The sequence below is a fragment of the Tenebrio molitor genome, chromosome 7 (genome assembly GCF_963966145.1).
Source record: "Tenebrio molitor chromosome 7, icTenMoli1.1, whole genome shotgun sequence".
NCBI classification, from domain to species: Eukaryota; Metazoa; Arthropoda; class Insecta; order Coleoptera; family Tenebrionidae; genus Tenebrio; species Tenebrio molitor.
In genome coordinates this window covers 11,018,998-11,034,257 of record NC_091052.1, presented here as the reverse complement: position 1 = coordinate 11,034,257, position 15,260 = coordinate 11,018,998, and the positions used below count along the sequence as shown (strand labels likewise).

Here is a 15,260-nt window from a genome sequence, read left to right as displayed (position 1 = left end):
AGTTTTTTCCAGTTCGATCAAGTCGGGTTCGCATTTGTCCACCAGACGAGAAAAAATTGATAATTGGTACGCTTCTGCTCAATTAGGTAAAGAAAGAAAATTACAGCGAAGCTGAAGCTTCACTCGTAGGTTTATTACAATTATCTCGTTACTAATCCTTTTATTGGACTTTCACCCCTTACGACCTCACATCACATACCTATCTTTAACCGATTTGATAGAAACTTTTCTGCACGGACCAGCGAGAGTAGGTACCTACTCTCGCGGTTGCAAATCGAATTTTTAAATTTATTTCTGAAAAATAGAGATAGAACAGATTTTACACATATACAGAGTATTTTCTCGGCTAATTCGAGGCATTTTAATCAACACTTTGAAAAATTATAAAGATTGAAAACTGCAAATAATATCAAATTTTCAAATCCAGAAGAGGCGCCATTTGTTACATGTCATAAATCACAGCCAACTACGTTGCAAGAGACATTTATAATAAAATAACCCTGTAATTAGTATTAATGTCAAATGAAACGTCACGCAGATTGAAAAAATGCCAATATTCTATAAGCCAAAAGGTAAATTATCAAAGAAAGATCAGAGTCTTGCGCGACTCGAGAATTTCCGAAAAGAAATCTCCACCGACTGTCACATAATTCCTTTGGGTAAGCAACAAGTCGAAGTCTTGTCATAAATTTATGAAGTACTTTTAGAAGAATTGTGTCACCGGTTCAGCACGGATCCTGTAACAGGACTAACTTCTGATCAAGCTGCAGAAGTGTTGAAACGAACAGGTCCAAATATGTTAACACCGTCGAAGAAAAGATCGGAAATACTCAAGTTTTTAGAAGCTCTATTTCAAGGTTGTTTTGTTGAACAATTAGGATCGGAACTATTTCTTTCAGGTTTTTCAGGTTTGCTGTGGATAGGCTCCGGTCTTTGTTACATCAGCGTATTAGTTTTGTATATGACGAGCGAAGACAACGAGCTAGACATGGATAATGTCGTGTTGGGGGCAGTTCTGATAATAGTAGTACTAGTAACTGGATCGTTCATGTACTACCAAGAGCGAAAGAGTCAAGGGGTATGAAAACATTCTCGAGAAACACTCGTCTCACTAGTTTTTCGCTAGATTATGGAATCTTTCGCAAGAATGGTGCCAGCGAAGGCCACCGTGATTCGTGGAGGTCAGATCGAGATCATCCAGTCAGCCGAAGTGGTACTAGGAGATCTGATTGATGTGAAATTTGGCGATCGCATCCCAGCAGACTTGAGAATCATTCATTGCCAGAATCTCAAAGTAAAAATCACAATTTCTGGAGTTTCGACAACTCGTAAGCTTTTTCAGGTGGACAACTCTCCAATAACTGGAGAGTCCGAGCCTCAGTTCCGCTCCAATTCGTACACCGACGATAACTATCTCGAGACGAAGAACGTGGCGTTCTTCTCTACGAGTGTGGTCGAAGGTACTGGACGAGGTGAGACTCTTCTATCAAGAATATTTGTAATTATCCGCGTCAGGAATTGTTATAGCGTGCGGGGATCAGACCGTGATGGGCCACATCGCCGGCTTGACCGCCAGACTTCAGCCCAACAAAACTCCGATGGCCAAGGAGTTGCACAGGTTTATGAAGATCATAAGCGTGTGGGCTGTTTCTTTGGGGCTCACTCTGGGCATCACTTGTTTGATACTAGGCCATACGCTAATCGAGACACTTTTATTTGCGATTGGTATGATCGTGGCAAATGTTCCGGAAGGTCTGTTGGCCACTGTGATTGTCTGTCTAACTGTGACTGCCAAAAGAATGGCGTCCGAAAACTGCCTCATTAAAAAATTAGAATCTGTAGAAACTCTAGGTTGTACTTCTATGATCTGTTCGGACAAGACTGGTACTTTGACGCAAAATAGAATGACAGTGTGTCATATATGGTACAATGGAACTGTACAAGACGTGGACTTTAACAAGATGAAACAGAAGAAGCAGCAGCAGAACGAAACAGAACCCGAGAAAGGTGACGTTGGAAAGTGAGTTGGGAGAAATGATTGAGGTGTTGTCAGGTTTCAGGAATCTGATAAGATGTGCAACTTTGTGCAACAGAGCCGAGTTCATGCCTGGCGAAGAACGGAAGCCCATCTTGCAGAGACAGGTCCGTGGAGATGCCTCCGAAGGTGCGATACTCAAGTTCGTGGAGTCTCTCAACCTTCTGGGGTCGAACTTCAAAGATCTCAACCCCAAACTGATCGAAATCCCGTTCAGTTCTTCGACCAAGTACCAGGTCAGTTAAAAACAAAATCCAAGACAGTTTGATATGTTGAGGGTTTAGCTCAGCGTGCACAATATAGAGAGCGATCGCTGTTTGATTGTGATGAAGGGAGCTCCCGAAGTGATCCTTGAGCGCTGCAGTCACATCCTCCACGAAAACAACACCCAAATCATGACCCCCGAAATGCTGAACATGTGCAACGCGGCTTGTCTCGACTTTGCCGAAATGGGCGAACGCGTCCTGGGCTTCTGCGACTACAAAATGGAACCGAGATACACAAAAGACTTTCCGTTTAGTACAGAACCGACGAATTTCCCTCAGCGAGGGTTGCGCTTCTTGGGATTGATCGCGCTGATCGACCCTCCGAGACCTCAAGTCCCAGACGCCATCAGAAAGTGCAAATCCGCAGGAATCAAAGTGGCAATGGTGACAGGAGATCATCCAGTACGTCACTACCTTTTGTTTTCCTTTTCTAATGTGTGTCTAGGTCACGGCTAAGGCGATCGCCCTCAAAGTCGGAATCATCACCGACTCGACCATCCACCAGTTCACGACAATGAACTCTGTCAGAAAATTTGCAACGACTATTAATGCTCCAGGAGCTGTGGTGCTTCACGGAGGTGTCTTGAGGAACTTGCTGCAAGACGAACTCGATGATCTCTTGTTCAAACACTCGGAGATAGTCTTCGCGAGGACGTCGCCGACGCAGAAGCTTCAAATAGTCGAGGGTTATCAGCGCTTGGGCGAGATAGGTTGGTGTAGATTTTTTTTTGTTCAAATTGTATGAGTTTGTAAAGTGGCTGTGACTGGTGATGGGGTGAACGACGCTCCGGCGCTCAAAAAAGCAGACACTGGGATTGCGATGGGCATTGCTGGGACGGAAGTGTCCCAACAGGCGGCCGATATCATTCTCATGGATGATAACTTCGCTTCCATCATTACCGGAATAGAGGAAGGTCGACGCATTTTTGACAACCTGAAGAAGTCCATCACGTACACTTTGGCCTCCAACATGCCAGAAATTCTACCGTTTCTGGCTTACTCCTTCATCGCAATTCCTCTACCTATAGGTAGGTATTCAAGAGCCGCGTGTGGGGAGTCCGCTTGAATGATTTTTTCCAGGTGTCGTGGGCATTCTTTGTATCGATTTGTTGACAGACATGATGCCTGCCATCAGTCTGGCGTATGAAAAAGCCGAAAGTGACATTATGTTGAGACCACCGCGAAATCCCCTAAGAGATAGGTTGGTCAACAGAAAACTGTACTTCTTGGCGTACGGCAACCTGGGCATGCTGGAAGCTCTCGGCGCCTTTTTCGTTTATTTCGTAGTGATGGCGGAACATGGTTTCTTGCCGAAAACACTGATTGGTAATTGAAAAAAATCTGTTTCCGTTGCTGTTTTTTTTATTTTTTGTTTTATTTTTTTTAATCTACTGTTGTTAGGTATACGAGACGAATGGGAATCTCATAAAAACTTGAACGATTCTTATGGGAGGTCATGGACCCATCACCAACGACAAGTTTTGCAATGTACTTGCTACACCGCAGTCATGATGTCAGTGGTGGTGACACAATGGACTAATCTTTTGGCGTGTAAAACGCGTTACAATTCGCTTTTGAAACAAGGTAAATCTCATATTTGTGATGATATTGAAAATGAGACAAGTCCGCAGGAATGGAAAATATGGTACTAAACGTGAGTATAGTTGTTGAGACCGTTTTGACGTGTATGCTGTCGTATCTGCCCTACACGTATTACCTCACTTTCTACCCGCTGAGTTGGAGATGGTGCGTTTCAATGCGGCATTGACATACTCCTAAACGTGACGTCATCGCCGCTGGAGGGAGTTACAGTCGATCGTAAATAATCTGTTACCGTTTGTATTGCAGGTGGTTTTACGCGCTACCGTTCGCCATCTTCTTAATGTTTTACGACGAGTACAGGAAATGGCACATACGCCGCTATCCGAAAGGATGGTACCAAAGAGAGACGTATTATTGACAATTGTTTATTTAAATAACGTATGCATAAAATCTTAAATTATTACATTATTAAAAATTATCTGTCGTTAATTCCCACATGTTGTCGCAAGTGTTTGATGAGTTGCGCCTTGCTCGTAAAACTTTCGTGACACTCCTCACATTTCATACTTTTTTCCTGATGCTTTCTGTTCCTTTTGTGACTGTTCAGGTGGATCTTGTAATTGTTGGTGCTGAAAGACAAGCCGCAATGTTTGCATTTGATACGATTTGCGCGAGAGTGTCCGATCATGTGTCTCTTCAGCGACGTCTTCCTGGTGAATTGTTTGCAGCACACGCCGCAAACGTACTCTTTCAAACCCAGATGAGTTTTCTTGTGCTCCGTTAAAGAGTTCGTGTAGGAAAATACTTTAAAACAAACATCGCAGGTGTACGAGGGGCGATACAGGTGCATTTTTTCGTGTACTTTTAAGCTACTCAGATATAATAATTTTTTAGGGCAGTATTTGCACTGGAACTTTGAAACGCCGGTGTGCGAGTTCAGATGGCGCTTTAGGAGACTCGGTGACGAGAAACCCCTCCCGCAGAGCTTGCATTTTAGTGGGAAATTTCCGGTGTGTTTTTGCATGTGTACGCTCAAGTTGTACCGGTTGATGAATTTTTTGTTGCAATGATGACAGGTGTATTGTTTTACTCCAGAATGGACGCTCAAATGTCGGGTTAAATGACTCTTGAACGGAAAAAACTTGTTGCATGTCTGACACTGAAAGGTTTTTCTTTCTTGCGCCTGTTCATTGTTCTCTTCAGGCGAGATCTGCTCCTGTTCTTTCACAGCTAAGCCTTCTCTCATATTAGCACCACTGTCCTCTGCTTCTGGTACTTCATTTTGACTAATTCTATCTTCATTCATATCTTTTGCTTGTGGAAGAAACCTTTTTGGGCATTTTCCCGCATTCTTTTTAGCGACATGACGACCTACTTTATCTTTTAAACTATCTTTCACACCTTCCAGAGTGTCTACATGTGTTTGATCCGTAGTTTGTTCCAAACTTATTTCTATTTCTTTGTCATCACCAGATTCATTGTGGTTTTTACCATCTTCATCAAGAACAATTTCATGGGCAACAGGACTGTTGTTGAAATAAAAGCTGTCTGAATTTTCTTCATTTGTATCTGCATCACTGGGACATTTGTATTGGTTGGCAATTGGCAGTTCTTCAGAATAGTTTTGTAATTTTTGATTAGTAGCTTCACATACAGTTCGAAATATATAAGCAATATCCAAATAAAATAAACATTGATTGCAAATCATTTTTGGTAAATTATCATCTTCCACTATCTAGAATATTATAAATCAAATCACAAAATAAAAGAAACACATTTAAAAATCTACCTGTACAGAAGCACAATACATAATTTTTTCCGAGAGATTTTTGCCAAATATAGAATTCAAACGATGTTTGCCCAAACAAACTCTGCATGTTCCATCTTCTGCATACATTTTCCCCAACCGATAAATCACCATTTATTGCTTTTTACTTTCTATTTGAAATTACAAAAGTTAGGTTATGTATTTATTTTGATAATCAGCTGACAGGTTGTGCGTATCGTGCGTATTTTGAGGTTATGAGTGATATTTTAAGAAAACAATTTTAGTGATTAGATTAATAATTATTGTTAAAAAAGTCGGTTTAAACACAGAGTTTGTTAATATTTTGCTTGTAAGTATCTAGAAAGTAAAGTATATCGGGGTTTTCACTTATTCATCAGATTTGTTCTGAATCATCGATAAACAAAAGCAGCGATATTTACAAAAAAAATTAAATCATATAATTTGTCTTTTGGAAAGATTTTACCGGACGTAAAATGATGCAATATACTGAAGAAAACGAAAAATTATCCGACAAGTCGGCATGTGCAGGAGCCAGAGCTGACTTAAAAATGTGTCTTTTAGAAAGTGATTGTTGCAAAATAGTGAGTGCTCCATTACTTGTGAGATTGTAATAATTAGTACGTCTTGTAGCACAAGAAAACACCGAAAGAGTGTTTAAAAGCGCAAGATGGAACTGTCCCCCTAGAATGCTATGCCTTAAGAAACACGTTTTTCGAATGCAAACGATCATTGGTAACGAAAATATTTATTTATATATAAATATAATTACATTTTATTTACAGCTAGACAATCGACAAAGATTTCGAGGACGGAAAGGGTATTAATGAAGGTAACACAAATAAAGTAGTTGACTAATTTGTCTTGAGCATTGCGTATATTTAAAATAAATAAATCTTTTTCTGTATATTGCTGTTTTTTAAGCAACTGCAAGGAAGACTTCCTTATTGCGCTAACATTTGTAAAACAGTCGTAACTTCCTTATCGCTCTTTTACAATCAGTAGCCAATTTATTTTCCAAAAACTGTAAATAAACGAAGCGTCCAAATTGCAACGATGTTTACACAAGAATTATTAAATCAGTGCGGCGGGCTTATATTCCAAAATGTAGCAAAATATAACGCAGAGCCGGCATCATGTAGCTTCGACTCTGCAAACAACACATGGATCATAACAAACAATTGCTTACAATATATTTTACACAAAAATATAATACTTTATATACCTATCTTTAAATGGAACTATAAATGTAATATATTATTCAACCAGTGATAGGTATATCGAAAATTTCAACAAAAACAATTTTGATTTTCTCATGCTGAATATTTTGTACTACTCGTATCAATATCATGTTTATATTGTTTTTAATATCACCTTTTCTGTCTCTCAACAGATACGTAACAACAGTGATAATTTCGATTTATGCCAGTTAACCACCTTTTTTGATTGTTTTCAACCTCACTCTTACGGTCGGTAACTGACATAAAGTTGTTATGAAATATTTACAAGTACTTTTTGATTGTTTGGTTTAATAAAATGTAAATAGGCACGTTTGCAAGAAGCTTAGATTTCAAACTTGCACTCTAATGTTATAAAACTTCTATGAAAATTTGATAAAACGTTTCAAGCAAACTTATCTCGATCTATCTACATGTTATTTAATTGCTGAAAAAATAATGTTCGGCTCGTTTCGGGGTGTGACTAGTTTTTCCCGACCCGAACGGCCTAATTTAAACCTAACGTGAATGATATCGCAAAGATATGTTCAAAATTCGAATGATATGAATTCGGAGGAGTATTAGAACGTCTGTATTGGTCTGAAAATTCCAGTGTACCCTGTCAGTCGCGCCCTCAGAGCCGGCAGAAGCAGCGCACAAACGGTAACGTCATTCAATAAATTGCAACATTCACAGATGAGGATGTACATCTTGTCGCCCTTGGGACTGAGAGACTTGTGCAGCGAGATCCTCCGTAATCCGGCCCCCGCGGGCAAATACCTATAGATCATTCTGGCCCCGGTCCAGTACAGCCAGTTCCTCTCGAACTTCTCCCTGTCGTCTCCGTCGAATACTTTGTAAACCGAAACCATGTACCCCGTCGAGGAGGTGTGCGTCTTGGTCAGGGACACCCCGATTTCGTGGACAGGGGGTCGACAGATCGACGCCACCTCCGTATACAGGTCGAGGGTGTGTGCTGCTGTGTACCTCAACTGTCGAGGGTCGAACTTGGTCAGGCTGGCAGTGCGAATATTATTGTAAAACATCACAGGATTTGTTTGTGAGGTGTTTATCACATAGTATGATATGAAGGGGAATTCGGCTGAAATCCAAACGTTCTTGTCATGTCATAATTTCGACGCTTTCCTCTCATCCTCCATACCGTTACGTTCCATGTTGGCTAGTAACATTCCGGTTACTGCGGTTTTCGATTGGGAGATCTCGCTCAGGAGCTCCCCTGCTGTCACTCGCTGCTTGAACAAGGGTTGGACTAGGGGCGATTCTAAAACGGGATCGATGGGTTCCAAAGGGCTCATCAGATGACATAAGACACACAGTTTCGGATCAGGCACCTGAAAAATTACTCGTTTTAAAAATATCCACGACAATAAGAACTAACTTTGTACACTTTGTAGTTTTGTGATTCTTACGTAACAAGCAAAAAGTCTGGCTTGAGGTAAAAAAACTGGATCAGACCTTGTCGCGATGACGTCAAAACATTTTTAAGCGGGAAGGCCTCAGGAAAATATTTATTTGATCGATACGCATCAGATGGATAACCTTCGCCAACCTGACTTTGAGAAGTTTCCCATTTTGTCGAAAGTTTTAAGCGCCTCGAGTCAGGGTATAAATTATCCAAGATCAGTTTAAAAAAAAATTCTCAGTCGAATCGATACTGACATGAATGGTGGCGTGAGTAACTGAATTTATTTTGTACGAATCCCTTTCATAAATTTTATGAATCTTAGAAGACAAAACTGTTCCGAAAGATAGACGTTTTGTTCATTTTTATCTCATCCAGGAAGGCTATTTTGGTTGTGAATCCTGTTTATTCGTGCGTACTTTTTACACGTTTTTTTTTGTCATTTGATGATTTGAAAATAGACTTTTTGCTAAATATTTAGACGTACGTCATTAGCGTTAAAACACTTCCAAGATAAAGACGTCTAGGATATATACTTGTAAATATTTAAAAGAAACACATTTAAATCGAATCTTTACAAGAGTAAATCGCATTTGGAAGTGTAAACAAATACGAATTCGATTTGCCGAAAATAATATTTAAACATGCAAATTACCACCTATTTATTTTCATTTGGTTTTCTTTAACCTTAACCTTTCAGTATTTTTTATTATTACATTATAATTAACCCTTGTTGTATTTTTTTATTTGCTTGTTCACATGTGAATCTGTATATTATTATTTATTTATTGCTCCACTTTGTATATCAGAACGTGGGTGGCCTTTACTCCAATTTTTGTTTATGTTATGAATATACAAAATCTGATTTATTATGACAATAATATTTTCTTTAAATCAATCTAAACAAAAATAGAAGAAAACATAAAAAATTGTTGTCATCGATAATCTAGTGGTGGGACTCACCTCCATCACATGTAAGTTCCCCTGCGACTTCTTGTCCAGAGAATTACCATTCAACGACGGTGGTTTCTGCAACAAACCACCCCACAACTACCACTCCGATTTCGGTACGTGAACGTATACCTACTGGCAAAGGTACTCCAGCCGGAAGAAACCGATCCAGACTGTGGACCGGTATGATGAAGCAGTCCCTCTCGAGTCCCGACAGTGTCCTGGCCACCTCGTCTTTGCCGTAATTGAAACTCACCTGAAAGTTGCGAGTTACGATTAAAAAAAAAATGTGGGTACGTGCGGGGGACTCACCTGTCTCGTGGGGGTGGTTTTGGTGGGCGAGGGCGTGCTAGGCCACTTCATCATCGAGACGGAGGGACTCCGGACTACCAAAGGCTGTGGAAGGTCGGACTCCGTCATCGCAGGAGATATCGCAGACGACTGCAGCGGTAGAGGATCCCCGCCCGCTCCAGTCATAGGACCGCAACGCGGTTCTGCAAACGGATTCATACGAAAGAAAATAAAATAAATGGACCAATAATAGGGCAGTGTTGAAGTGCGCACATGCATCCATTGAAAAGGGGCATTACTATTTTATTATTTCATCAAAAGGGGTTAGTAAGAGGACGCCCGTGTCGATCAACGTGCAACAAATCTTTAAAGGTGGCCTGATTTCGAGCCAATAAAAGCTCGAAACGACGAGCTTGACTTTTTCCGAGTGAAACGGCTCGAATTGCTCCACGTTGCGGAAAAACAATCATTATTACGGTTCGGTGAGTGTGTGTACACTTGGTAATATGCAAATGCGCCCAAAACAAATGGCCCAAATGGGCATAACAACGATTTTTGAGTTCCAGTGGAAAAATAATTTTTCAAATCCAACCAAATTATTAAGATGTTTAAATAATACCACCAAACATTGCCATTTCATTTGTTCAAAGTGTACCAAAGAATATATTTTTTAAAAGAAAAGGTGTTGCTGAAAGTGTCAAAAATTGTCAAATTTGTTAACGATTGTGTCATTGACAACTGATAAGTTTTTATCTAAATGTGAATGAATTATTGTAATTTTTTTATTATGTGTTGAATTACTTAAATTTTTTGAAAACAACAAAATTATCTGATTTTCTAAAATAAAAAATACGTGTCCCAGAAATAAATATATTAATTTTAACCACTAACGAAACTGGTCGAGAACACCATTTTTCGAAATCTAATATTTATTTAGTGCTAAAACTGTTTTCGTGTACACCATTACATATTACCATTTCGCTCTTTCAACGAAAGTTTTCTTATGTTCGTTTTTTGTTTGTGGCTTATCGATATCAGCCAAGCAACGCAGTATCCACAGGCGTAGATATTACCAGTTAAATTAATGTACTTACTTATTTCTGGGACAATTAAACTGGTCAAAAATGAGGAAAGTCCTAATTATATTTAGCATTTTTGTGTTTCAGTGCAAGTATACAGGGTGGAAAGACGATTTTCCAAAACAATGCGAGAACGTTAGTGCAACTATATTTTATTTGGACGCCTGTAATTTTAATTTCTTTTCAATTTGAAATGCAGTTGTCTCAGTGCAGAGTAATATTTTTAGTTTCCACCCTGTACGTTGCGGTACTTTCCCGTTTGAATATTTTAATCGCAGAGCAGGAGAATTTATTTTGTAGCGATGCGAACCGTGCGCAAGCCAAAATTCCGCGCCAAGTGTACAAAAAATGAAAACAGTTTCTTTTTTATGGTAATTGCGGTCACAGTGCAAGAAATAAAGGCGAAAAGAAGACATTTCCCTCGAGCCGCTCGGCTCAAATCTACTCCCTTATGTGTCAGTTGTCCTTAATAAAAATTCCACAAGGATTGTTACCAGGAAATGTACCACCACGAGCAAACGACGACGGCAACTCGTGATCCAATTTTCGGGGGCGGCGCGTGTGGGAGCGGAAAAACGTGGAAAAGATGGATGAATTAATTACTCGACAGCGAAACGTTCTGAATTTGGGCGGGCGCACTTTGACGTCACTAATTAAAATTTGAACGGTCCGAATGAGATTTTTGATTTGTGTGACGTTTCCAGTTGATTTTTTCAAGAGCTCTTCGCGACGCTAATTTAGCGCTCGCGCTGTCGCCTAAATTTAAATGAAGAGTGTCTTCGAGATATTTTCGTTCTCACGGTGGATTTTTATTTTTGCACAATTATTCCCGTACCTACGAACGAAGAAAAATCATCAACGTCACTGCACAAAACGTCGACTGCACGTTCTGTCTCTTCGGCTTTCCACCGGATTTGACTTTATGCGAATCGGGTATTGTGTGGGGGATGTTTGTCACGTTTGATATCAATAAACTTACTAATGTTGGGAGTTCGATTGGCTTACTTCTAAAAATGGACCCTGAACCACATAAACACTCGCCAACTAATACGCGTGTCAATATGTGTACGAAGCTCGCCTATTGCAGAAAATAGAGAAGCTACTGATTCAATTCACCTGCAGCTGCTGCCAACACACTCTTTCAGACGTTCAAGGACTCTCCACATATTTTTTTCTCTATCAACGTGGCAGATAACCTAAACTTCCGTCATTTCGCGTCGGTAATTCTATTCTTTCGGACCGAGGGGCGCAAAACCACGAACACACTTCTCTCACCTCTTGAACCCGCTCCAATGGCTATTGTTTCACCTTCAATTCCCTACTAAGCCAAAAGAAGAACAATGCCGTGTCAAAATGTCTCTGTTTACATTCCTCGCGTGTTTCATTATAAATAGGCTTACGCTCCCGCACTTCAGATTTAAAAATAAGATGTCAACTGATCGGCTCAAAACTGACCAGCGCGAATCGAAATTTCAAATTTTGCAACGGCCACATCTCGCCACAATCTTAATTCTTCAAACGTTCACTGTAACCTTTCATTTCGAATTTTGTTACTTTTAGGACATTTTCTGTAACATACTACTCCGTAAACATTTTTTTTAAAGAGAACAATTATTATTATTAATAGTACCTATAGCTACAAATGATCAAGGACTGTTTGAGTTGGCAGTACGATTAAGAACATTTTTTTATTAGGCTATTTGCAACACGGCAGGGTATCAGATGATGGTAGGTTATGATAAGAGTAACAATTACTTAACTAAAGGAAATGCACCAAGTGTCCCCCATTTTGCTCTAAAAATAAAAAACTTTTCTTTTTTTAATTTGAAACATCCAGCGCTTTAATTTGAAATGTCAATGATACTGCTGTCAGTATCATGTCGTCAGTAAGCGAAAGTTACTCCAGTTGTACCATTTAAAAATAAAATTCAGTATTACCAACTCAAACAGTTCTTTTTGATACCTTGTATTAGATATTATTATTATTTTTTTATTTTCAAAGCGAAAACAAAATTCGCCGTTTAAATTGAACATTTTTATATTCAAATTTTTTTAACAATTGTAATAAATAACATTACAACAGATTTTTTCAAATTTTTTACTAAAAAATTTCAATATTTCAATATTTTCTCTAGTCAAACTAGATCTGTTGTAGCACCAATAAATCATCATAAATGCAAACGGTTATTGATTTTTACGTTAATAATCTTAATCTGTTACGTTCTATGAATATTTTTATTTTTGTGTTGTAAAAATTCACGAAGTGGGTCTTGAGCGAAAATTTGGAAGGAAAAAAATTTGAAAATACTTCTCGTCATATCCTACGTACTCATTATTATTGAAACACCCATCCAGTTTGATTAGAACAGTGAATTCTGAAGTAAAGTAAAATATATTGTTCTATTTTTTGGTATTGTTACGTCATTAGTGGAATTTAGAAATGAGTAATATTTTCTGGCTAGACTGGCTGAGCTTTTTTTTTATTGAAATCATCATATCAAGTATGTAAAATTTGTGACGTGCATTCAAACCGTCGACTTTTCACGGCCAAGCTGAAAGAAGTTGCTATTAACACTGCCATCACCATTCCTGTTATTAGAGACCAAGCTACTATTTACTTCTAACGAAACGCCTAATGCGCCCAATCGATAAAGCACAATTTTAATATGAATTAGATCTATTTCTTTACTAAACTCGGCAAAGCAGCCCGATCTGACCTGATAAAACAAAACTGCACTTTCTTCACATTACCTGTGGGGGTCCCTGCGAAAGACACATCAAAACATTAAAACCACGCACTGCAGTGTTTTCGTGCCATCATCAGGAGGCACCAAAACCAATATTTTGTCGTGAGGCAAAAGACAAATTAACATACCGTCTATCTCTTCGGCCGCTTGAGCGTAGCTGCATCGCGGAGGACTGAAAAAGAGATGGGTCCTGTAGTGGTGTTCCTCTATCGGTGTGTATCCTTGTTCGCGACTGGACCTCTTGCTGGCGTGTCTGTTGGCACAAGCTTTCGCCGTTTTGCTCGCAACGCCGCATTTCTGCTCCCGAAAGTTCTTCCTGAACATCAAATTCATGGCGACGGTTTTAGACCACCCTGTAAGCACAAGAAGAGATTTTTTTTTCCAGCCGATAAACATCAACAAAAAGCAATCGGCGAAATTTTATCGCGAGAACATCGTCCCAACTCCATGAATCCGTGAACGGTGTCGGTAGAAAAATTTTTCGCCAGTTTCCAAAAGCGAATCTGGCAGATTTTCGGTTTGGTGGAGCAACGTCCACGTTACTCTTGTAAATTTGATAATTGTGGCACTTTTGACGTACGGTTTACTAGACAGGCGCAATGATGTTGATGTGGTCCGGCCATCAAGGTGAAAGCGGCATTAAAATGAAACGAATGAAATCATCAATCGATATTACCTTCTTGGCAAATTGATTCTGGGTGACAGCAGAGCGTGAGTTGTGCGATAAAGGCCTCATTAAGGTAAATCAGTCGTTGCGCCTTCAATTAGCATAAGAGAACGTAATTGGCGACACCATATACACTATTAATAGCGCTCTCTCATCCACGGTCACGGCGTCGCGACGCTACCGACGGTGTTCTGTGGCCGAAGAGTTTTCGTCCGGCGAAGCGACTCGGACGAATCCATCTATTTATAAAAGGTGCGCGGAAATATTAGTCACACATGCGGAGCGGACAAGGTAGGTCAGTGGTGCTGCTGAGACGGACACAGTGGCGCACCTGATGACCCGAAACTGATGGCGCTACTGACCTGAATCAATTGGACAATTCGGAATTTTACCCCAACTAATTTTTTTGCGAATTCCTGTTTCTCCTGTTTTCAACGACCGAAGAGGTCGTAACAATTTTTCCACGTTTTTATTTACATCTCTCAAATGTGACGTGCCTAGCAAGACAGGCGAAGAATGAATTCGTAGATTTTCGTATTTCAACTCTTAAACTGCATCATTTAAGCTCAAAAGAGTTTGACCCTCTCTGGGGTCGCAATCATCTTGGAAGGGAGCCGAAGATGTGACACTTTGTGGAGCATATCCCTCAAAAATAAAGCAAACTCTTCAAATGTCCTGAGCGTGCAAATGCACTCTGATTCTTGTAAATTTGTGTTTTTACAGTTGACGAGAGATATGTTCGTCCTCTGAACAGTCACCGCTGATATAATATTTTAAGTACATAATTTCAACGTCACTCTGGAATCATAAATTGAAATTATTGAACAATTTTGTATCATCAGTTTGCGTGCTTTTATTTTGCTTCAATAAAGAGAGTTGTATTTTCTTGTGACATTTATAAGAAAATAATGTCAGTTTGACATTTCGAAGACAGTTGTGCAATGCCTACTTGAGACTCTTTATGTGCAAAATTTACAGGATGGATCAATGACGGCGTTGTTATTGCAGGATGTCTCATTAGATTTGCGTAGGAATAATTGGATAATTTAATCGCATTCAGATTTTTTTAGTGGTAGCACGCCATAGTGCAAGAAATATTTATGGTTTTGAGCAATTAAACATAATCAAATACGAATGTGATCCATGAAAATTATTGTTTGCCGTGAACTACCACCGTGATTTCTGAGAATTGGAATCAATCAAGATTATATTAGCATAATATGGGAACCTAATTTATGCTAAATAAAACTAATTTA

At 39.4% G+C, this 15,260-nt stretch overlaps 3 protein-coding genes across 10 annotated transcripts; 2 read left to right on the top strand and 1 right to left on the bottom strand.

Moving 5' to 3' along the window:
* The first annotated feature begins 14 nt into the window (after positions 1-14).
* Positions 15-4,321, top strand: LOC138135218 (sodium/potassium-transporting ATPase subunit alpha-like). 4 transcript variants are annotated; one of them, XM_069053898.1, is made up of 14 exons: positions 15-659; positions 708-857; positions 900-1,078; positions 1,127-1,294; positions 1,343-1,472; positions 1,516-2,007; positions 2,054-2,271; positions 2,320-2,703; positions 2,747-3,011; positions 3,057-3,329; positions 3,382-3,627; positions 3,703-3,885; positions 3,933-4,047; positions 4,150-4,321. In XM_069053898.1, exons 1-14 carry the CDS (start codon positions 548-550, stop codon positions 4,259-4,261), a joined length of 3,027 nt encoding a protein of 1,008 aa, XP_068909999.1. In that variant the 5' UTR covers positions 15-547; the 3' UTR covers positions 4,262-4,321. The 4 variants fall into 4 exon arrangements, with proteins under 4 accessions (XP_068909999.1, XP_068909998.1, XP_068910000.1 ...); XM_069053897.1 differs by having other exon boundaries at positions 708-1,078; positions 1,528-2,007; XM_069053899.1 differs by having other exon boundaries at positions 708-1,078; positions 3,933-3,955.
* A 1,498-nt stretch (positions 4,322-5,819) lies between these two features.
* On the top strand, positions 5,820-6,536 carry LOC138135231 (cytochrome c oxidase assembly factor 5). The gene is made up of 4 exons (XM_069053917.1): positions 5,820-5,960; positions 6,089-6,213; positions 6,263-6,364; positions 6,415-6,536. The coding sequence occupies exons 2-4, from the start codon at positions 6,106-6,108 to the stop codon at positions 6,454-6,456; spliced, it is 252 nt and encodes an 83-aa protein (XP_068910018.1). The 5' UTR covers positions 5,820-5,960; positions 6,089-6,105; the 3' UTR covers positions 6,457-6,536.
* Positions 6,362-14,338, bottom strand: LOC138135225 (uncharacterized). 5 transcript variants are annotated; one of them, XM_069053904.1, is made up of 8 exons: positions 14,014-14,338; positions 13,466-13,690; positions 13,342-13,353; positions 9,533-9,714; positions 9,357-9,476; positions 9,233-9,298; positions 8,009-8,198; positions 6,362-7,948 (listed from the first exon to the last, which is right to left on the bottom strand). In XM_069053904.1, exons 2-8 carry the CDS (start codon positions 13,668-13,670, stop codon positions 7,428-7,430), a joined length of 1,296 nt encoding a protein of 431 aa, XP_068910005.1. In that variant the 5' UTR covers positions 13,671-13,690; positions 14,014-14,338; the 3' UTR covers positions 6,362-7,427. The 5 variants fall into 5 exon arrangements, with proteins under 5 accessions (XP_068910005.1, XP_068910006.1, XP_068910008.1 ...); XM_069053905.1 differs by lacking the exon at positions 13,342-13,353 and having other exon boundaries at positions 14,014-14,333; XM_069053907.1 differs by lacking the exons at positions 13,342-13,353; positions 13,466-13,690; positions 14,014-14,338 and adding an exon at positions 11,866-12,434.
* Positions 14,339-15,260: the final 922 nt, after the last annotated feature.

Coding starts and splice junctions, on each gene's coding strand:
- LOC138135218 (XM_069053896.1), top strand. CDS start 548: ATGCCAATATTCTATAAGCCAAAAGGTAAATTATCAAAGAAAGATCAG. Junction 1,295..1,342: donor TTCATTGCCAGAATCTCAAA/GTAAAAATCACA, acceptor AAGCTTTTTCAG/GTGGACAACTCTCCAATAAC. Junction 2,272..2,319: donor GTTCTTCGACCAAGTACCAG/GTCAGTTAAAAA, acceptor TTGAGGGTTTAG/CTCAGCGTGCACAATATAGA.
- LOC138135231 (XM_069053917.1), top strand. CDS start 6,106: ATGATGCAATATACTGAAGAAAACGAAAAATTATCCGACAAGTCGGCA. Junction 6,214..6,262: donor AAAGTGATTGTTGCAAAATA/GTGAGTGCTCCA, acceptor TACGTCTTGTAG/CACAAGAAAACACCGAAAGA. Junction 6,365..6,414: donor TCGAATGCAAACGATCATTG/GTAACGAAAATA, acceptor TTTTATTTACAG/CTAGACAATCGACAAAGATT.
- LOC138135225 (XM_069053904.1), bottom strand. CDS start 13,670: ATGAATTTGATGTTCAGGAAGAACTTTCGGGAGCAGAAATGCGGCGTT. Junction 9,477..9,532: donor AAACCACCCCCACGAGACAG/GTGAGTCCCCCG, acceptor CGCAACTTTCAG/GTGAGTTTCAATTACGGCAA. Junction 7,949..8,008: donor AGCCAACATGGAACGTAACG/GTATGGAGGATG, acceptor TTTGGATTTCAG/CCGAATTCCCCTTCATATCA.